At 38.8% G+C, this 22,591-nt stretch overlaps 1 protein-coding gene and 1 long non-coding RNA gene across 7 annotated transcripts in view; one reads left to right on the top strand and one right to left on the bottom strand.

Moving 5' to 3' along the window:
• Window positions 1-22,591, bottom strand: part of PRDM5 (PR/SET domain 5) — a 204,996-nt gene that overhangs the window by 35,753 nt on the left and 146,652 nt on the right. For 3 of the 5 annotated variants that reach the window (XM_042935605.1, XM_042935607.1, XM_042935604.1), the window contains one exon: window positions 13,170-13,255. The exons of 1 other annotated variant lie outside the window; for it this stretch is intronic. In XM_042935605.1, coding sequence (XP_042791539.1) covers window positions 13,170-13,255 — 86 coding nt within the window. Of the gene's footprint in view, window positions 1-11,256; window positions 11,333-13,169; window positions 13,256-22,591 lie in introns of those variants that run through there. One more of the 5 variants, XM_042935606.1, reaches the window with a different exon arrangement.
• LOC122217907 overlaps window positions 14,431-22,591 on the top strand; it is a 34,847-nt gene continuing 26,686 nt past the window's right edge. Inside the window, exons 1-4 of one of the 2 annotated variants that reach the window (XR_006201741.1) lie at window positions 14,431-14,724; window positions 15,770-15,844; window positions 21,045-21,214; window positions 22,097-22,280. This is a non-coding gene — a long non-coding RNA (uncharacterized LOC122217907). Of the gene's footprint in view, window positions 14,725-15,769; window positions 15,845-21,044; window positions 21,219-22,096; window positions 22,281-22,591 lie in introns of those variants that run through there. The other variant, XR_006201742.1, reaches the window with a different exon arrangement.

Raw genomic sequence — 22,591 nt, 5'->3', positions numbered from 1 at the left:
TCTTTCTTCCCTCTGAGAACAAAGTCTTTAGAGACGGATAATAAGAAAGGCCCAAGAGGGCAGTGAGGTATATGTCAACATGGTACATTAAGCACAGAGCAACAGGGGGATAATCACCTATTGTTGCCTAGAGAGAAAGAACTGCCTCCCATTCACTGTAACCTAGGGAAACACAGACATGCAGACGTTAACAGGAGACACCGACATTACAAAGAAGTACCACTGTGACACAGGAGAGGGTCATGACAAAGGCACTTCAGGACTTGGCTTGGGATCCAGCACTTCCCCACTCCATCACTTTGCGCCCTTGTTATTTTTTATGACTTAAAATAACGTCCTTATTGTTCACCTTTCCTAATGGACACGAGGCAGGGCCTGTAACACTATGGTTTCTGGCACATAGTGGGCACATGACAGATATCTGCTAAATGCACATGCTCTTGTCTTCTCATACCTTTTGAGTATGAGAAGGAATTGTTGATTAAGCAAGAATTGCACTTATTATCATAACCAGACTCCAAACTCACTGAGGGTGAGGATAATGTCTGATCTGTTTATTGCTGTATTCTCAGTTTGTACACACTGTACTCCTTAAACAAATGTTTGTTTGAAGAAATGAAGAATGAATGAATTCATATGCCTTATCTAGCTATATATTTGTTGGTAAATTTGAAATAGTTCACTTCTGATATAATTTTACTTCATTCATTCAAATCAGTGGTCTGATAACCACTAGGAGCCAGGCACACAGATGCTGAGAAAAAGGAGCTGTAATATTTCTGTCCACATGGAAGTCAAGGTCTAAATAAGAGAAAGATATAAACAAATTGTAACAGTAAGTTTGTTCAATTCAAAAAGAGAGGTTTGTGTATTTCAAACAGCTTCAATCAGAAAGTGTCCTAATCAGGAGGAAAGTCCTAACCAAGGAACATCCCAACTAACCTGTCTTTTCATGGTCATTACATTTGAGCAGAGACCACCCATAATTGTGTTTGCCAGACCACCATCCCCAAAGGCAAGAATTACACACCAGAGGCCCCCAAACAGGTAGCATTCCTGATCTAAATACTGCCAGAAAACCCAGTTTCAGACTCTTTGGTTGTCATTTAACTTTCTAAAAATTGCTGAAGAGAAAATGTTATGATGGTGATGAGCCTGTTCACTTCAGCCATCCCAATATCACACCAATTATAAAGCCTGCTATTTAAAATTTTTTTAATGTTTATTTTTATTTTTGAGAACAGAGAGACAGAGCATGAACGGGGGAGGGTCAGAGAGAGAGGGAGACACAGAATCCGAAGCAGGCTCCAGGCTCTGAGCTGTCAGCACAGAGCCCAACGCGGGGCTTGAACTCACGGACCGTGAGATCATGACCTGAGCCAAAGTCAGACGCTTAACCAACTGAGCCACCCAGGCACCCCTAAAGACTACTATTTAAAAGAAAGCCCTTCATTTAGCCAATTTATACAATTTTTAGTATTACATAAGCAGATGTGCCATTAGACTTTGAATTCGTGAATTAAGTTGTATATAAGTATCATGAGAGCCTTTAAAGTTCACATATTTCTGGGTCTCTCAAATCCTAGAACAGCAAATGCCTTTATAAACAATTTTCTGTACTATTTGTTAAACTACATATGTATTCTTTCTTTCTTTCTTTCTTTCTTTCTTTCTTTCTTTCTTTATTTTTATATATTTTTAATTTTATTTTTAATTTTTTTAAATTTACATTCCAATTAGCATATAGTGCAACAATGATTTCAGGAGTAGATTCCTTAGTGCCTCTTACCCATTCAGGCCATCCCCCTCCCACAACCCCTCTTGTAACCCTCAGTTTGTTCTCCATATTTATGAGTCTCTTCTGTTTTGTCCCCCTCCATGTTTTTGTATTAGTTTTGTTTCCCTTCCCTTATGTTCATCTGTTTTGTCTCTTAAAGTCCTCATATGAGTGAAGTCATATGATACTCGTCTTTCTCTGACTGACCAATTTCGCTTAGCATAATACCCTCCAGTTCCATCCATATAGTTACAAGTGGCAAGATTTCATTCCTTATGATTGCCGAATAATATTCCATTGTGTATATATATATATATATATATATATATATATATATATATATATATATATATATATACCACCTCTTCTTTATCCATTCAGCCATCAGTGGACATTTGGGCTCTTTCCATACTTTGCATACTTTGGCTATTGTTGATAGTGCTGCTATGAACATGGGGGTACATGTGTCCCTTCGAAACAGCACACCTGTATCCCTTGGATAAATGCCTAGTAGTGCAATTGCTGGGTCGTAGCATAGTTCTATTTTTAGTTTTTTGAGGAACCTCCATACTGTTTTCCAGAGTGGCTGCACCAGATTGCATTCTCAACATATGTATTTTTTAAAGTTTATTTATTTTGAGAGAGACAGAGACAGTGCAAGTGGGGGAAGGGCAGAGAGAGAGGAAGGGAGAGAATCCCAAGCAGGCTCCATGCCCAGTGCAGAGGCTGACACAGGGCTCTAATTCACGAAACTCTGAGATCATGACCCGAGCTGAAACCAAGAGTCTGTCACTTAACCTCTACTGAGCCACCCAGGTGTCCCTAAACTATATTTTTAAAATCATATTTTCCAGGGGGCACCTGGGTGGCTCAGTAGATTGAGCATCTGACTTCAGCTCAGGTCATGATCTCATGGTTGATCTCATCATGATCTCTGGAGCCTGCTTTGGATTCTGTGTCTACCTATCTCTCTGCCCCTCCCCTACTCACTCTCTTTCAAAAATGAATAAACGTTAAAATTTTTTTTTAATTATATTTTCCCAATTACAAAATATAGCTTCCATTGCTAATGATATCACGATCCAATATCTAATTCTGTTAAGGAACATACTGTAAGTGCTTACTTTAGTACTTTGTCCAGAAATGTCAACCACTTTAAAATGCATAAGTGTATCATAAAATTAAAATCATATGTATTCAGCATTGGACAATATTTACCACTTGTTCTATTTACCTACCACTGTGTAATAAGCCATCTCCAAACCTAGTGACCTAAAATAAGTAGTTATTTGTGGACTGGACCTGTGGATTCAATGTGTACTGACATAGTTGTGTGGGCTGGGTTTGTGGACTGAATGGGGACTGATATGGTTTGTGGGCTGTTAACAGAGACATCAGTTCTCTCTCTCAGTCTCTCCTGTAATTGCAGGAGATGGTTGCAGCCATGTGAAGGTTCAAATAGGCTAGGTGTCCAAAATGGCTTACTCTCATGACTGGCAGTTCGTGTTGACTGTTGTGTGGAGTGCCTATCTCCAAATGATGTGTGATCTTCCCAGCATGGGTCCAAAAGACACAAACAAAAGCTACAAAGTTTCTTATGACCTAGCCTCTGAGCTTCTAGAATATTACCTCTGCTGTATTCCATTATTGATTGGTCAAGCAAGTCACTGTAGCCAAGCCAGATTCAAAGGAAGGGAAGGTAGACTCTACTTGTGGATGTAAAGAGCAGCATGTGCATACAAGAAGGGAAAAAACTAATGGCAGCCATATTGAAAACATTACAACACCAATATTCTAACTAACACACATTACATTTTAGATGAATGATTCTAGGTTTCTTCGTTTTGTTCCAAAATATCAAGTTAGGCATGGAAATACTGAATGATAATGTAAGTACTATTAAAAAAATTCTGCAGAAAAATCACACTTCATGCCTGGGACCAGTTCAATCCATCACATCAATGTAACTCTACCCTTATAACCCTAAATACAGTGAAAGAGAATTTAACTCCACAAAATACTTTTGTCCATTTTCCTATAGGATAATTTACCTATCCAATACATTTGTCAAAAGTATGAAATCCAATTTGTTTTAAGTTTTTGTCTCTTACTCTCAAATCCTAAGGAAATTCAGGGAACCAATCATCATGTTCTAGAATGCCTGAACCATAAGTCCTATTTTAAAATTAGGAACATCATTTGATATGCCAGAAAAGTATTCCTAACCAGAGAACTGAAAACTTTCTTTGCTAATAATTTTAAGAATGCTGACTAACTCATGAGCGTAGTTGCACAGAGGATTAAAAAAGGAGGCACTCGGCCAAACGGGTTGATGACCATCAAAAATAATTTTCACAGAAAAGAAAAAGAGAGAAAGAAAGGGAGAAAATGTTGCTGTCAGTCCCTGAAAGGGAAGTTATTTTTCAAATGGTCTGATTTTCCCTTTTACAAAGGGAAATCTATCTTATTGTGATAGAATAAGAATGTTCAATTTCATGAAGGTGTATTTTCTGAGCCAAATAAAATATAATAGTCTCAAAGCCATTTATCTTAAATAATTTGCAAGGCATATAAAATTCCAAGAAATATGTGTAGAAACAATAAAAGATTTACTAATTCCAAAACCAAATTAAAGATGTTTTCAAATAGTGGCAATGAACCATACCCTTTAGTCCCCATAGGCACAAAAGCTGGTGAGATTTCGAAAAATAAAAAATAAAAGCAAATTACAATGTTTTCTCTAAAGCCATAATAAAGTTTTAAAATGTTATTAAATTTAATTTTAATCTCTTTCTCTTTTCTAGATATAAAACTACTCTAGGGATGCCTGGGTGGCTCAGTTGGTTAAACATCTGACTTTTGGTTTCAGCTCAGGTCATGATCTCATGGTTGCGTGAGTTTGAGCCTGGCATCAGGCCCCTCGTTGACAGCGCAGAGCCTGCTTGGGATTCTCTCTCTCCCTCTCTCTTTGGCCCTCCCCTGTTCACATGGCCTTGCTCTCTCTAAAATAAATAAATAAATAAATAGATAGATAAATAAATAAATAAATAAATAAACAAACAAACAAACAAACAACTTTAGATCTCTAAATCTACTAGCTACTCTTCCTGTCTCCATGTGGAACATCACCATATTCTGAAGTGCCCCTTCCAAGCATCCCAGGTTCATCTGGACTCCTCCCTATTCTTCATCACCTACAGGTAGGACGTGTCTAAACCATTTCAATACCATTTCAAAGGTGTCTTTCACCTATGTTCTTACTTTCAAGTCCAGTGGCCACCCAGTGTGAGCTCCCTGTCTAGCACAGCTGACTCAAGCATGCCTCCTGACTGGGTCTCCCTGCCTCCAGTACTGCCTCCTTTCATTCACCTTTGAGTGTATCTTCAGAGCAGCCTTTCCAATAGAGAGCTGATCATGTCACCCCTACTCAAAATAAAACACACCACACAAAACAACATGCTTCCAGGATTCCTACCAAATCAGTCCCGGCCTGTTGCCACTCCAGCCAGACTTCAACGTGCATCCTCAGACTTAGTCATGGCAGACAGGCCACCTTATGGGATCCTTAGCTACTATCTCTCTCATTCTGCCCCTGTGGTTACATCTGCCTAGCATGCCCTCCTCCATAATTCTCAAAGCTCAACTGAAATACCACCCTCTCTCTCTCTGGCATTTCCTGGAATGAGTTTACCCACCCCCTTCCTGATTCAGCAGATTTGCTTCTGCATCTGTCTCTAGGTTTTTTGTGAATGCCTCATAATGTGTTCATGAGGACTGCAAGCCGATTCTTGCCCTTAAAAGACCCCTTTCTGTTCTCAACCAAGGCTACAAAAATCCTATACAATGTTCCTGTAGCTGGGGAAATTCTTCTTGCCTCTTCCTCCTCTTAGTATCCACTTCTCACTCCTCCTCTTCACCTGTAATGAATTAACTCTTCTTTTTCCTTCAACATCAAGCTTACACTGCATCCACATGATGCACCAGCTGGGTGCTCTGGTGATATTTTTATATAGTTTTCAAATTGCTACATTGGTATACCATCCCCAAAGCCTCCAGATAAATTCAGCAGTGCCTTATGCCCAGGGACTCTGAGACATCCCACTCCGTCTGGCCTTAGAGACCCAGGGTCTCAAGGCATGGTGGCAAAAGAAAGTGCAAAGTGCATGAGTTTGCTAAACCCACCAAAAAACCTGAACTACCAGAGGAGCTGGGATAGGAAGATTCATGAAGAAAATTAACAAAATATAAACAACATAAAAGACTTGCTGTTACTTTTAACCACTGGCAATTACTTGCATCTTCATATTTGTAAGAACTAATCTGGCTATTCCCACAAACAAGGCTAGAGAGACAGCTGTGATCTTGAAAGTTATGTAAGCTAACTGGGTTTCTAAGTGGTGTTCAAAAAGCAGACTTTCTGGAATAACTTTCTAATTTGTCCAGGTGCTTTCCGTGTTGAACATCACAAATGATGAAGTAAGATGTGAAACCTTCAGTAGTAAATAATTATAAAAATAATTCCTTTTGAACCTAATGTTGACAAAATGGATATTTATGAGAATGTGCCTTATCTCAGTGAGTGTTTTGGCTCTATGTGTCTAAGACAATAAAAACCCAAGGTCCATAATTGCAGATGATTTTTGTTCCTAAGTGTACTGTACTAACTTGCACTTGAGACATTACACATAAAGATATCTACCTCAGATATAGTTTAGGGTGGTCAAGAAGACCTTTTAGAAAAAGGACTATAGCGATAAGGAGGGGAGAGGTCTGCCAGTGTGCCTAGAGCATCTCTAAGCCTAAAACCCCTGGGAAAATGAATACTTCCTTTTGAGCTTGTTTCAACAAGCCTTGGTTTGAAGCCAAATTAAGGAATCCCTCCCACGCCCACACAAAAGAAGTCTTGCTCCCCAGAAGAGGTGGTCTCCTCCAACACCCAAGCAGAGGAAAAAGTCCAGGAACCGTAGGAGAGAAGGGAGATAAGGAGAGATACTTGGACAAGTGATGAGAAATGACTCCCAATGCACTGCCCTGTGGCAGGCCTGACAAGCCCTTGCCCCGAGGCAGACTGACCTCTCCATAGCCTGGGAAACAGAACTGCTTTGTACAAACCTAACACAGTGGTCTATGCCACATGAGCCTGTAAATAGGGATGCTTCCCTAACTAAATGGAGGTGTTAACTAGTCAGGGAGTGTAAGATTTTCTGCTTTTATCAGCTTCCAGGCAGATAATTAATCTAGAGATATTACATACAAGAAGTTATCCCAACAGACCCAGACAGCTATGATAAATTATTGCTTTTAAAATGTGAAAAAACACAAAGAACATCACTCCCACCCTAACAAGAAAAATAAAAAGAGCTGGATAATCTACATCATTGTTTTGAACCCAAGGTCATGGGACATTTTGTGAGCTTAGGTCACCAGACAAGCAGGTGAACTAAATGCCACAGAAGTGGAAGATAAGAACTGCTTCCCCTTTGCCTCAGCACAGAGGAAGTGACAGCTGTCACCTAAGTGAGTAGGAAGAAAACAAGTACAATGTTAAAGCGTTCTTAAAGGCCCATTGTGTGTTCTGGGGATAGCTCAGATTAGAATCATGGGGACCCAAGTACCTTAGAAGTCCACACCAATCACAGCTTCTTTTCCATTGGCTCCACCATGTGCTCATGAGAAAGATTAGGGGCAGGCTAGGACTTATCTGTGTTCTGGTCCTTGCATGATTACAAGGTGGTGATGGGCCACCACCAGGGAATAAGCACAACACCACCATGGCCACAGTCCCTTCTGATGCCGGAAACAAATGCCTCTTCTCTGCCATGTTTTGTATCTTATCTCTGTCAGGAGGCAAAGCCATCTGCTGCTGGGGCTGAGGCAGGAAACCCTGGTACACCCTGGTCTCAGGAAAGGGCTCTGTCTCTGGGGAAGAACGGAACCTTGCCCACACCCTGCACCCTGCACTGACTTAAAGGGGAGGTACTCTTGGACTTGCTTTTGCCCAGGGTCTACAATGAGGTGCACAAGAGGTCTGCTGCTGTCGGAAGAGGAGCAGAAACCTCACTTATGCCCCAAACTTTCCACTGACACGAGGCCAAGTTCAGCCACCAGACCTTCTAGACCTGTGCTGTAAAAAATAACTTTCTGCGATGACAGAATTATTTTACAGCTCTGCTGTTCAATAGAGTAGCCACAAGCCACATGTACTATTAGTCACCTTTAATTTTAATTAAACTACAATTCACTGTAGTTACAATTAATTGCAATTACATTTTATTTTATTTTTTATTTTATAAACAGAGAGAGAGTGAGAGTGAGCAAGCATCAGTTGGGGAGGGGCAGAGGGAGAGAGAGAATCTTAAGCAGGCCCCACACTCAGTGCAGAGCCCAACATGGGGCTCGATCCCACAACCCCGGAATCATGACCTGAGCCAAAATCAAGAGTTGGATGCTCCACTGACTGATCCACCCAGGTGTCCCTACAATTACATTTTAAATAGCCAATGTAGCTAGTGCCCAGGTCACTGCAGCTCTAGACCTGAACTAAGGCAGAAGCAGAAGTTGCCCACCACTTGGTAAGAGCAGGAATGCTGAGAAAGCTCTATCTCAGAAGCTCAGGCGCATAGCACCTGCCTCATCCTAAAGCTAGAGGAAGAGAGGCAAGAGTCCTCTGCCCCACTCACATCTCATGCTGAGTAACAAGCACCAGCAGATTACAACCAGTAGAGGTGCAAAGGCGGAGAGGAAGAGAGGGAGAGACAGGGAGAGAAGGTGACCTCTTCTGTGGCAAAGGCATACGGGGTCTGTCAGCAGAGTAGAATTACTGCAGAAAACTCCTGACCATCCAGACCATCCACTAAGAACATGGAAACAGCAGCCCACCATGGGAGGAGCTTAAAAGCTATGGTAACTATAGCAACAAGAGACCCAAAATTAGTTCAACTCTTGACTAGATTACCTCAATCCCTCACATTAATGATCTGTCTGAAAAAGAGGTGTGCCTATTCCCAGGTATAAATAATATTTGCATTGGTCTCTACTATTCTTTTACACACAGTAATAGGCACTGAATCAAAATTTTGTGTGACACACAAAAAGCAACCCCCCTAAACCCATTATCAACAACACATTATCAGGCAACACAGCAAGATTGAAAGATGGTCCAGATGGTGAACTGATCAGATAATTTAAAATAACTATAATTAATATTTTAAGAATCCAGTGAAAAGGTGGACAACATGTACAAACAAATGGGCAACTTTAACAGAGACATGGAAATGACTTTTTAAAAGCCAAATGGAAATATTGGAAGTGAAAAACATGATATCAAAGATTAACTCCTTTGGGGCACCTCGGTTAAGCTTCTGACTTTGGCTCAGGTCATGATCTCATGGTTTGCGGGTTCGAGCCCTGCACTGGGCTCTGTGCTGACAGCTCAGAGCCTGGAGTCTGCTTAAGATTCTGTGTCTCCCTCTCTCTGCCCCTCTCCCGCTCATGCTCTGTCTCTCTCTGTCTCTCAAAAAGAAATAAACAAATTAAAAAGTAAACAAATAAAAGATGAACTCCTTCAATAGGCAGACTGGGGACAACAGAGGAAAGATTCAGTGGAACTGAAAATATCTGAACGGAAAATAGAAACACAAAGACAAGAAGAAAAACACTGTGATCTGTGATCAAAAAGCAAAAAGCAAACCTAGCAAAACAAAAACAGAAGAGAACTACCAAGAGCTATGGGACAAGAACAAACAATCTAACATATATACTTGACATCCCTTAAGAAAAAGAAAGAAAGAAAGGGACCAAAGAAATAATAATAATAAAAAAATAGCTGAGAATTTTTCCAAAATGTAACTATTAATAACAAATATAGATACAAGCAGGATGGATACATCTAGCACAACAGAGTGTAAGTGCTGAAAACCAAAAATAAGGAGAATATACAATATATTGGAGGAAATGGATACAAAGAAATCAAAAAAGGAAATTAAGTCTTGGACTTAAGCTGTGGCCTCCCCATAAGAGACCAATGACTGTTTAGCCTTTTAGTAAAATGTGGATTGTAGCAAAGCTGTCTCCCACACTTGCAGCCCTTACTGGACCATATAAACAATACTTGAGTGAAAGGATTTTGTGTTCCTTCACGAAGGCATCCATGCAGTAACCATGGAATATAAATCTGAGGATGCAGGCATGGCATGGCATTTTGTGCAGACTCACCAAAACTTCTCAAAGACGTAGCCTGCTGAATAATATAGTTTTTGTTGTAACAGAATTAAAATTATCTTTTGAAATAAGTCAAAAATGCCCGGAATTAGAGCTATCTGAATACCAAACGTAATGGGAGTACAAAACTGAAACTGAAATGTGTTATGGACCAAATGTAATGACATCATCTTTGCATTTGTTCCTATAAAACCCCAATAAGACTGGGAAAATAAAGACTTGCACAGCTTGCTCCTCTACAACTGTTTTTAAAAGTATCTTTTGGTTTTTGATATTAATTAGATTGCCTCAGCAGATAATCTTAGCTTTTGGAAAGTTGTGCTAATATGCAGAGGATATCTGTATCTATTTAATGCTTAGGAAATACAATTTCAAAACTAAAGCTGCCTGTTATAAAACACAAATAATGCATGAAAAAGAATTTAAAGAAGAGTTTGAGGCAAAACCTGAAAGGCTCGTATCTATTTAGCCTGTTCTTTGGGGTACTCTACTGTTCGTAGGGAATACTGTCTAAAATCCTGGGTGCTTCTGTTTGAGGCACTGTCGGGTGTTCCCTTAATCAAAGGGTCGGATTTGTTTTCTTTTTCTGCAGTTAGTGCTTGAGAGCTGCTAGAAGGTACCACCTGCACCTGGACACCTTGAGGCAGTTTCAGGATCCTAGAGTCAAGGCTCAAATATTCAAATGAACATGAGGCTTTTAAATTTGGGGTCATTACTGCAGTTTGTTTAGTTTAAAAATATATGGAAAGTACACTAGTCAGTAGAATGAAAATAGTTAAGCAAATAAAAGGCAAATGTGTGTAGTAGGTAAGGGGGTGGTCTCTGTAGCCAATCTGTTTGCGTTCCCATCTCAGCTCTGATACTTACTTGCTTGTGCCTCAGTTTCTCATTTTTTAAAAAGGAACCATAATAATACCTACCTTAAAAAGCCCTAAAAATTTTTTCAAATTTACTAACAAATTGTTATGAGCTCTTAATAAACAAATTGTTATGAGGCTTCTTAAATGAATTAATGTGAAGGCCCAGACTAGTACCTGGCATGTGATTGGTGGTCTTTGTATTTATTATAATTCTTTCTATTAGTGTCATTAATAAACTTTATATTAAAACAAAGTAAAAATGGATTAGTTGAATTGGAAATATCATACTTTCTTGAAAAACCCAAAAGACTTTTTTTTTCCTGCTGTGACTTAAACAGACTCTTCTGTGGTATAATCGTGTTTATTGTGGGTCATCATGTGGAATAATATAATATGTTCCCATAATGCCCAGAATTGGTTAACGTCACCAGTTTTGATGAGAGGGACCAGGATTCCTTTGCTGGTATACCGGCATCTTTAAAACACATTATTAACATTACTATAAAAACTATACACATATAAGATAATTTCCTAAACTGAACTAAAAACAACTTAAATATCTTTAATAGTACTAATTGTAAAAAAAAAAATATTTTGACTATGCACATTTAAGTCATATTATGAGCAGTCATATTTGCCTCATCCTTTATTGTTTACGAAGTAATTGTATATTCCATAAGTACTCCAATTACTAATATTCATATAATATAAATATGATGTTATAAACCAGAACAAGAAACCCGCTATGGATTTGCTTTAATGAGTAGAGAAACTGCCCGTGTCCTCCACCAGAAAGACAAGAAGAGTTATTTTCTTAATAGGACCTCAGAGGGTATCTTTTATGGCCTACAGAACTGGAATGGAAGGCTAGAATATTATTATACTGGAAAGGATTTTATTATTATGTGTTTTCTCTAAAGTTTTTATTTTATAGTTAAGGTAAAAAGTGAAATCCAGGAAAGGCCTAAATTAGAATTGCTCTTAGGGGATTAAGCATGTCCTTAAAAGCTGGAAAAATATGTCATTTATATACAAACCATAAGCACTGTTAAAAGGCCAGACCAAAAAAGAACAGCATAAGAAATAATGCAGTGACAAGACAGGTACAACAAAATCCAGAACTATTTAAAACATCAAATTTCCAAGTGGAAAGTTCATAGAAAGTATCTATCTGTGCCCTAAACAGAATAGTGAGCTAAGAAATGTAGCTGGATACAGGGTGAGCTGTTCATGGTCTTTAATATGGCAGGTGACTTAGATGCTTGAGTTTGGGGAGCCATATGTAACAGAATGAACAGTCCAGAGAGAGGTGTTGACAAGCAAAAGAACACAGGGCACCCTTGGAAAAGATTGGAAGGCAGCACCAGGCACACCCTGTGAAGCAGCGAGTTGTCCTTTCCAGTTTTCAGCCCCTACCAATAACTCACATTATTTTCAACATCTTTCTTGCAAATGTACTTGCTCATATGTATTAATTAGTGGTCACAGACTTACAGACAAGCCTCTAATTCAAGAATGTTCTTGTTACTGGCAAATGCTCTGCAAGATAGCATCTTTTATACTTTTTAGTATTAAAATGTTGCTATCTATTTATTTGGCACTTTGCAAATTATAACTCCTATTCCTCCTAAACACATTCACAACTCAAAGAATGGGGAAACTTCTGGAGTTTGGACTTTTGTTTCTTTCATTGTTTTTTCTTTTAAAAAAAGTGTATCCCCAAATGTCCATCATAAATATAAACATATAATTTCAGATACATCACTTTTATTTTTTTATGTAAAGTTAAATAACTTTTTTAAATTAAAAAAAAAATTTTTGGGAGAGAGAGAGACAGAGAGTGGGGGAAGGACAGAGGAAGAGGGAGACACAGAATCTGAAGCAGGCTCCAGGCTCTGAGCTGTCAGCACAGAGCCCGATGTGGGGCTCAAACTCACAAACTGTGAGATCATGACCTGAGCTGAAGTTGGAGGCTTAACTGACTGAGCCACCCATGCATCACTAAATATCTTCCTTTTTAAAAACAAGTATAGGGGGCGCCTGGGTGGCTCTGTTAGTTGAGCGTCAGACTTCGGCTCAGGTCATGATCTCGCAGTTTATGAGTTCGAGCCCTGCGTCGGACTCTATGCTGACTGCTCAGAGCCTGGAGCCTGCTTCGGATTCTGTGTCTCCCTCTCTCTCTGCCCCTTCCCTATTCATACTCTGTCTCTCTCTGTCTCTCAAAAATGAATCAATGTTAAAAAAAAATTAAAAAAATAAAAACAAGTATAGTTTTTTATACTAAATATTAATGAATTGAAATATAATCTTACCCTGGTATGGGTACGAATATGCATCTTCAGTCCATCATTTTTACTGAATCCTTTTTCACAGTAAGGGCATTGATAGGGCCGCTCACCTGCAAACAGAGGAAGTCTCCAGGTCAGAAAAAAGTAAGGTAGCAAAGCACTGTGCCATTTGGTAGGCCCTGCACTACCAAAAAAGAGGCTCCACATGCAGCTGAGCCAACACACGGTGGGCAGTTCAGGGCAATGGACTGTGTCTTCCCCTTGTGCACGGAGGGACTGAGCCCAGAGCACTTCAGTATTTAAACATTTGCCAACATCAGGCTTGTGGCATGTTCCTTTTAATACGTGAGTCCAAGTTAAATCTCCTGATTTTATGCTGGGCTCAATCTCATGAACTGTGAGATCATAACTTGAGCCAAAATCCAGAGTCAGACAGTTAACCCACTGAGCCACCCAGGTGCCCTGATTCTTTGTTTAAAAAAAATTTTTTTAATGTTTATTTATTTTTGAGAGAGACAGAGCACGAGCAGGGGGAGGAGAGGGAGAGGAGGACACAGAATCTGAATCTGAGCTGTCAGCACAGAGTCCGACGTGGGGCTCAAACCCACAAACCACAAGATCATGACCTGAACCGAAGTCGGAGCTTAACCAACTGAGCCACCCAGGCGCCCCCTTGATTCTTTGGTTTTAAAAAGAGATTTCATATTCTATATCAGTTGGGGGTGATGAGTTTCAAAAGAATTTCACAAATTGGTAATATGTTAAGTAGAACCACTGGTAGTTCAATAACTGATCCATACTCGCTGAGATTACTGAGTACCTTCCATCTAGAGGTTATTATTTAGAAAACAGGCAAACCATTTTTAAAAAAACAAGTGAACATACACAACACATTAAAAGAAATTTTACTGTGAGATGACAAAATGTGACAAAATTTAGTCTCCAGGACAAATCTGAAGCTACCCTCTAGTCAAAGCCTAATTATTTAGAAAGAACAGTAACTCAGAATCACTATTTATTCTTTATTCTCTCATTTAACAATGCACTTACATGGCAGGATGCCAGACCCTGCAATCAAAGAAGGACACACTAAAATGTTTGCCTTCAGCATATGTAAAACTCCCATGTCTTCCCTTTCCCTCAGAGACAGGTCTTTCCTTTCATAAGCAGCATATGTTAGTCCTTTACTTGCTCATGTCCCATTTGAGTCTCACTCTTGTTCAATCTGGGTATCACTCACATTATTCCAGCAAACTCCCCTGTGAGGTCAACAATGGACTCCCTGTTGCTCCAATGGTCACTTTTCATCACAGTCTTTCTGACCTTCCCATTGTGTCTGACACTGCTTCATGAGATGGCAGCGACAACGTTGAGTTGCAAGGCCCCTGTGACACATGGGGCCTTGCTCCGCCTAAGTACTGTGTGTTTTCAGCAGTAACATCACGTAGACGTGAATGTAGCAGAGCCCCCAGTGAAGCTTCGTTTTCCCAGCCTCCCACCGGGAAGGAGCACCCAGGACTCTCCCTTTGAATTGGGCACTCTAACATGATGGCAACCTCCCAAAATGGAAAAAAAAAAGGTAAATAAAAGTAACAATGGACGTACAAACAGAAACAGTACTCTTTAAAGAACTATCCAGACTTTTCAACTTCTTTTGTGAGACAAAAATCAACCTTTGCACTAGGGAAGCGGACCTGGAATTTTTGACCTTATTATAATCATGACCCCTAGGAAGGTGTGGCTCTTCACTGTCAGAAGAATAAAGGCATAGAGTCCAATTTATTTGAAAAACTATGAAAATAGAATCTTATTTTAACACTGAACTTATAACACGTTTTTATCTTAATTCAGATCTCTCTGTGGAGCCCCAGTCTTGAGAGAGTCATACATCAACCAGGTATCTTTATTTGGATACCCCACAAATAACTCCAATTTGGCATTCTGAATTCATGTCTTCAACTTGTAATCCTATGTGCTCTGCATCTCCTGCCCTGATTAGTGACACCACACTCATCCAGTTACCAAATAGGAAGCTTAGCCCTCCAACGTACTTCCTTTTATTCACTGTCCCCTATATCCAGTACCTAAGTCATACTGATTGTACTTCTCTGATATTTCTGTAATGCTTCTCCTGGATGATGATGAAAAAAATGAAAATGAATTAATAATAGTAGCAGTAGTAACAGCATCAGCAGTAGTGGAAGGAGTAGTAGCTACAACTGCCATTTATTGATTTCTTGACCATTTAACCTTTACCATGCATACCCCTCCCCCCCTTGCAAAAAAAGAACTGAAGAATACAGAATAACACAGCAAAATGCTAATGCTGACAGTGGTAACTCCTGCATCATAGAATTCCAGATAATTTTTTTTATTTCCTTCTTATAAAGTATGAAAAGCAAAGCAGTCTTTTAGATTTTTCAAAGTCTGTTTTACTTTAGTGATAGGTAATGAAGAATGCTAAAATGTTTCTTATTTGTTAACAAATCAACCAACAAATCAAATCTAGATTACAAATAAAGCATGATAAAAACAGTAAGTGGTTTACACTTTCAAAAAGTCATTTCAAAATTCTTCTCACAAGCCTAAGATAATTTAATATTCATGGTATTCTCTTTGTTTAGCTTTAGGTGTCTTCTCACTCTCCAAATACCAACAGAATATCCAGCAAACAAAAATCAAAGACTTGTAGTCATCAGGTAAATTAAATGTTAATTAAGCCTAATGTAACATACCACATTACTATTTTTTTTCTTAATAGCTAAAATTGATTAAGCAAAAAAAGAGATAAAGAAATTCTAGAGAATGGAGCAAAACAAATCCATTCTTTACATTACCTAGAGTCATAATATAGAAATTTCCTCTATAGACATGAAAATGTTAACTTCTGTTAGAAGGATAGATTTTCTCCTTTTTTTAGAATCTGATTGTCCTGAATTTGAATAATACTTGTCCTCTTTCTATATAACTCTGGGGAGGTTATTCAACCTCACTGAACCTCTGAAAAATGGGATAAATTGTATCTATCTCATAGGGACAGTGACCATGTATTCAGGTTTGCCTAAGGCAATTTCAGTCTATGCTGCTTATCCCAGATTAATGATTAACACTACTCCCTTCACTTTCACCAGTGTCCCAATTAGGACAATAAAAATACATGGTTAACTATTACAGATTGAACTGTGCCTCTCCTCCAATTCATATGTTGAAGTTTTAACCCCCATTACCTCAAAATGTGTCCTTGCAAATGTTATTTGAGTAGCGTAGATCCCTAATCTAATATACAAGAAGATGGTCATGCAAAGACACACACAAGGAGTACTCCCTGTGAAGAGTCCAGTGATGTGGCCACAAGACAAAGAACTACCAGAAGCCAAGAGAAAGATCTCAAACAGGTCCTTTCTTAGTGCCAGAGGGAGCTGGCCCTGATGACACCTTGATCTTAGACTTCTAGCCTTCAGAACTGTGCAACAACAAATTGTTTAAACTACTCAGTTTGTGGTACTTTGTTACAACAGTCCTAGCAAACGAATACAGTCACTGGACTCATAAGGTTAGCAAATTTTTATAGTTTTTTAAAAAGTTTATTTATTTTTGAGAGACAGCATGAGCAAGGGAGGGACAGAGACAGAAGGAGAGAGAGAGAATCCCAAACAGGCTCTGAGCTGACAGTACAGAGCCTCATGTGGAGCTCAACTCACAAAACCACAAGGTCATGACCTGAGCTGAAACTGAGACTCTGACACTTAACCAACTGAGCCACTCAGGTGCCCATTAACATTTTTTTAATGTTTATTTATTTTTTAGAGAGAGAGAAAGCGGGGGAGGGCAGAAAGACAAGGAGACACAAAATTCGAAGCAGGCTCCAGGCTCCGTGCTGTCAGCACAGAGCCCAATATAGGGCTTGAACTCATGAGCCATGAGATCATGACCTGAGCTGAAGTTGGACGCTTAACCAACTGAGCCAACCAGGTGCCTAATTTTGGCAATTACTATCTTTACTGATGTCTCTCTGTGCTGCACATGAGGCATATGTAAACTGCCCAGAAGAAGAGAAACTGGTACCTCCAGAGGACTGAATTTCTGCTCCGTTCCTACTCCAACCCTGAGATCCAGTGATAATGAGCTGATATGTTTGGGAAATTTGGGTAAGTCCAATTCCACTCATTCATTGTAATATCCCAGAACAGAACTCTAATCTTAAAGGATGTCACTGGGTAAATGGCTTTGATGAATAGAATTCATTTGAAATCTAGCCTGCGTGATTTGCAAATCAGCTTACACTCTACATTAAACTGCTACCCTCTCTATGCATTTGTTTGGAGCATCTTTAAGGCAATCAAGCCCTTACGACTCTGAGGACAAAGCCATCTGTGGTCCCGCACAATCTGCAGCTGAAGGTGACCTGTACAAGTGAACATGCTAATAACTATTAAAGTCATTTGCCTAATTTTCATTTTTAAAGGAAGCTGTTATTCTTAGTTGTTTTTTTTTACATTATGCATATGATACTTTCCTTCATTATTTCAAATTATTGTGATGCATATGTCTCTAGGAAATATTTTTATCTACACATTAGATTATTCTGGAGTAAACAGGAACTAATCTTCAATTTGAGTTAACCCTGAGAATATAAATCTTTCTTTTTTATTTGAGAGAGAGAGAGAGAGAGAGAGAAAGCCTGTGTACGTGAGCTGGGGAGGAGGGCAGAGGGAAAAAGAGAGAGAGAGAAATTTTTTTAATATTTATTTATTTTTGGGTGAGCTCAAGTGGGGGACAGGGACAGAGAGAAAGCGACAGAGGATCTGAAGTGGGCTCTGCACTGACAGGCTGACTGCAGTGAGCCTGATGCGGGGCTTGAACTCATGAACTGCAGGATCATGACCTGAGCCAAAGTCGGAGGCTCAACCGACTGAGCCGTTACATATGCCATTATGTATCATAATGTGGCTAGTATTTGTGTTAATTAGGGTTAGAGTTTCTAAAGTTATTGACAAAAACTCTGCTCCTTGCAATAGCAGTTAACATTAACCAGATTTTTCTGGCTGGTAAATTCAAGCATTCTTTTAGTTATCAAAGCTCATCAGGAAAAAGTAGAGGGCAAGTCAGGAATGTGTGTTATGTCTCAAAGCAGGTCCCAAGTTAATGCAAATACTAACATAATATTAAGCTGCATACTGAGAACCACCTTCAACATTCAGAAGGGAAATACAATACTGGAAAATATCTATGAGATTTAGCTACCGACAGCCAAATTTAATGACCACAGCAGCACAAATAATATTGACATGTACATAAAGGCAAAATATTTTTCACTTAACTAAGGAAAATAGATAAATTCTTTTAATTTGCTTCTTTCTTAAAATTATATTCTGACACTATAGTCTTAAAATCCACCTGTGTTTTCTTCAAACATATCAAGGAACAAACAGAAGCATGGTGGCAATTGTAAACGGTTGATTTCAAGTTGATTTTCAAAATGCCACAAAGTGGATACTGAATGAAGCTAATTTAGTCATGCATTAAATATTTCTTGAGCACATAACATCTTCTAGTTACTATCCTGGGCTTTGGGAATGCAATTGTAAATAGTCACAAAGTCACTGCCTTTTCAATTTTACTAGTGTACTGAAAAGACAAGAAAAAGTAAAGAAAAAACAAAATGATTTCAGATATTGATAAATTATATGAAGAAAATAGGTTTCAAAAAACAGAGATAGGTTTTAAGAAGACCTCTGTGGGAATGGGGAGAAGGACTGAGCCAACTTTGTTACAAAAGGCAAAAGAAGTGAATGAATGCCAATGCCAATCCTTGATGCCAATTTCACATGATTGAAGCACACTATTTTTTTAACTCTTCATATTTGAATTAGAACTATTTAAGGGGGGCCTGGGTGGCTCAGTTGGTTGGGCACTGGGCTTCAGCTCAGGTCATGATTTTGCAAGTTCGAGCCCCATGTCGGGCTCTGTGCTGGCAGCTCAGAGCCTGGAGCTGCTTGGGATTCTGTGTCTGCCTCTCTCTCTGCCCCTCCCCCACTCATGCTCTGTCTGTCTGTCTGTCTCTCTCCAAAGTAAATAAACATTAAAAAAAAGAAGTATTTAAGCTTACTGAACTTGAAGTAAGTGCCTCCAAATTCTCATAGCTGGCCCACCTAAGATTGAAATAGCTTAAGTATTTGAAATGTGCAGGGAGGAGGGTAGAGAATGTTCAGAAAAGAGCTGCAGAAAATTGGAGAGGGCCTTCTTTTTTTTTTTTTAATGTTTTATTTATTTTTGAGGTAGAGAGAGGCAGAGCATGAGCAGGGGAGGGGCAGAGAGAGAGGGAGACACAGAATCTGAAGCAGGCTCCAGGCTCTGAGCTGTCAGCACAGAGCCTGACGCGGGGCTCAAACTTACAGACCACAAGATCATGACCTGAGCCGAAGTCAGACGCTCAACTGACTGAGCCACCCAGGCACCCTGGAGAGGGCCTTCTTGATGCAGCTAGTGGTAACAAGAGGGGACAGGTGGATGCCACATGGAGCACCTTATCAGAGTCTAGCCTAGTCCTCAAACAAGTTACCTTGAGTCTTTGAAGAAGAAAATGCACAATGACCACAACCATCCTCTGGTAAAAATAGCTAAAAACAGGAAAAATCAGATTCTGGTTTAATATATGCCATTAGGATTATAATTTATTGACATTACCGTATGGAATGTAATTTTAATTAAAGACATCAGAACTCTAGACCTCACCAAAGGATTAACATATTAATATTAAAACAGAATCCTCAAATGTGTGAAGGTAGTGCAGGTTAGCATGTATCTTCATGACAAAAGGACCCTAAAGCCACAACATCACTGACCATCCATCTATTGTTCCACAACCAGCCTCAAAGTCCAACGTCTTAGAAACCTTGATATTCTCAAATTAGCCCCTGGATTTAAGAAATAAATTTGGCCACTCTATAAAAGGGATCTGCAATCAAATTTTATTTCAGGCTACTAAACACACTGCAACACATTTAGCAATAATGACCATGACCAACCTTGAAGATTAAAAAGTGTTAAAATGATAACTTTCATGTTCTGTATATTTTACCACAATTTAAAAACAGAAATGTAAAGCCAATGAGCCCTATGCTGTGGAAGATTTTAAGCAGCAGAAAAGCTTAATATATAATGCATTCATTTTAAGAGATTTTGATTAAAATACAAGATTATTTTCTGAAAATATTTTAATAATTTTAACTTTTATTTTGTCAATATAATTAAAACCTATGAGACTTCAGAGACCTCTCATAAGTTTCTAAAGAGATGAAAAGATGAATACACACAGATAACATAATTTAAGATAAAATAAAGTTAAACTCCCACTTTCAATGAATTCAAATGAAATAATGTTTAAATAATTGGATTAAATAACACAACGATTTGGGGGCCATAGTTTTACTTTTCACTTTGAGTTTTCCAACAAACAATCAATTTTGGAGAGGGCAAATTTCAACTGAAAAAGCAAAACTTAAAAGTGTATGTTCATGAAAAATACTCTAAGATGATTCCATGTGGTTGAGCTTCAAAATATAAGTTCTATATGGGAATTCTTTAGAGCTTTAAATTTGTTTTCCACAAATATCATGAGACTATCTTGTTTTGCTTTTGTGGACTAAGGGCATTGTTATAAGACATCAAAGTGACTCATTCTAAATAAAAATTAAATAAAAAATGTAATTGCACAAGCACCACCCAATCACTTTTCCAATTCCACCATTCCAAACCCCTCAATTTATGGAGCATCTAATAAACTAAAAGTACACCACAGAGAGAAGTGAAATGTTACCCTGACAGATGGGAGTAACTGAAGTTCATTCTTGGCACTTTTCTATTAATTGAAATACTTCTTTTTTTTTTTTCCTGCAGCAGAAAGAGCCATGAAACCCCACTGACCTCACTGAACCCCACGTTGTTATGCTTGGAATGCTCCTATTAATCAGATCCAAAAATCTCACTTGATCTGAAGAAGTTAAGCCCAAGGACACCCTCTCTGAAAGAAAGACATCAAAAATCTGAACTTGACATCTTCTCCTTGAGTAATTCAACTTTTATTTATTTTCTTTTTGGAATATTTATTCCCAACCAGAGAGAGCACTGTGTTTTTTTTTTTTTTAATGTTTGTTTATTTTTGAGAAAGAGAGAGAGAGAGAGAGAGCAAGCAGGGGAGGGGCAGAGAGAGAGAGGGAGACACAGAATCTTAAGCAGGCTCCAGGCTCCGAGCTGTCAGCACAGAGCCTGATGTGGGCTCAAACTCACAAACCGCAAGATCATGACCTGAGCCAAAGTCAGAGGCTTAACCAACGGAGCCATCCACGCACCTTGTATTTCAACTTTTAAAAGTTTGAACAGTTTACTATTAGAAGGAAATTTCTTCTAATTTGCTAATTAGAAGAAATTAGTAACTTCTAATAGTTACTATTAGAAGGGCAATAAAATATAAAAATCAAAATTAATGAATGAGGAAACATTCATTAACTGAATGAATCAAAATTCAAAATTTTTGCCATCTGAATCAAAACAAACCAATTTTTTAATGCAATTTCTATGAATGGAGCTAAGAAAAAGCAAAAGATGCATTCTTTTCCTGAGTATAGTTACAGTGTCCATCCCTCATTTCTAAAGAGATGCCAAATCAAATGAGGTGAGGTTCATAGAGGAACAGAAAAATAGGAGAGCCATGTGCTCACTAATTTTCTAATCTCAAATAAAAAGCCACAACTATTTATGGGTTGAAGGCAATATAAAAACTGCGTTTTACAGATGCAAACAAAATAGAACATGAGAGGCAGAATAAAAAAAAGACAAGAGTTCATGAAGATGTAGCTAGGAAAAGAAAGTAAAAGACTCCCTAGCGAAGATGCTCTGACTTCAGCCAACCAGGTGTATACATGACATGATCACATGTGATTTGTCTGAAGGGAGCGCGACACCTTCACAAAGTCCTTCACGTGAGCGCCGACAGAAGCAAAGGCAAATGTCGCACAAACAGGAGAAACATCTGAACAATCCAGACACGGGCAAAGTTTTAAAAACTCTGACCAAGAAAGAACAATTCCTACACGAGTTCTCCCAACTACTGTATGAAGGGACACTTTAAGGCAGGTAAGTAGACAAAGGGAAGGTAATTACTGATTTGGTTTTGTTCGTAGGGAGTCAGACTTCGTTGGGAAAACTAAGAATTTCACCCAGCAGTTTCCCATATTTAGGAATCTCCACCGGAAACGTTATTTAGCCCAGTATTTATGAGCATAGTTTGTGAACAGAGGTCCTGGAGTGATGAAGTAGTCAAACCTCAGGAGCCTGCACACAGAGGGTCTACCTACTAACAGTGTCAGTGAGCAAGAATCAAGAGTATATAACTCTGAGCAGCAAGAAACTGTGAAAATGATTCTCCTTACCCCCAAACCAGAAAA

This window comes from Panthera leo, chromosome B1 (assembly GCF_018350215.1).
Source record: "Panthera leo isolate Ple1 chromosome B1, P.leo_Ple1_pat1.1, whole genome shotgun sequence".
In the NCBI taxonomy this organism is placed as follows: domain Eukaryota; kingdom Metazoa; phylum Chordata; class Mammalia; order Carnivora; family Felidae; genus Panthera; species Panthera leo.
Note: the sequence above shows the minus strand (reverse complement) of the source record. Positions and strands in the feature narration are given on the sequence as shown.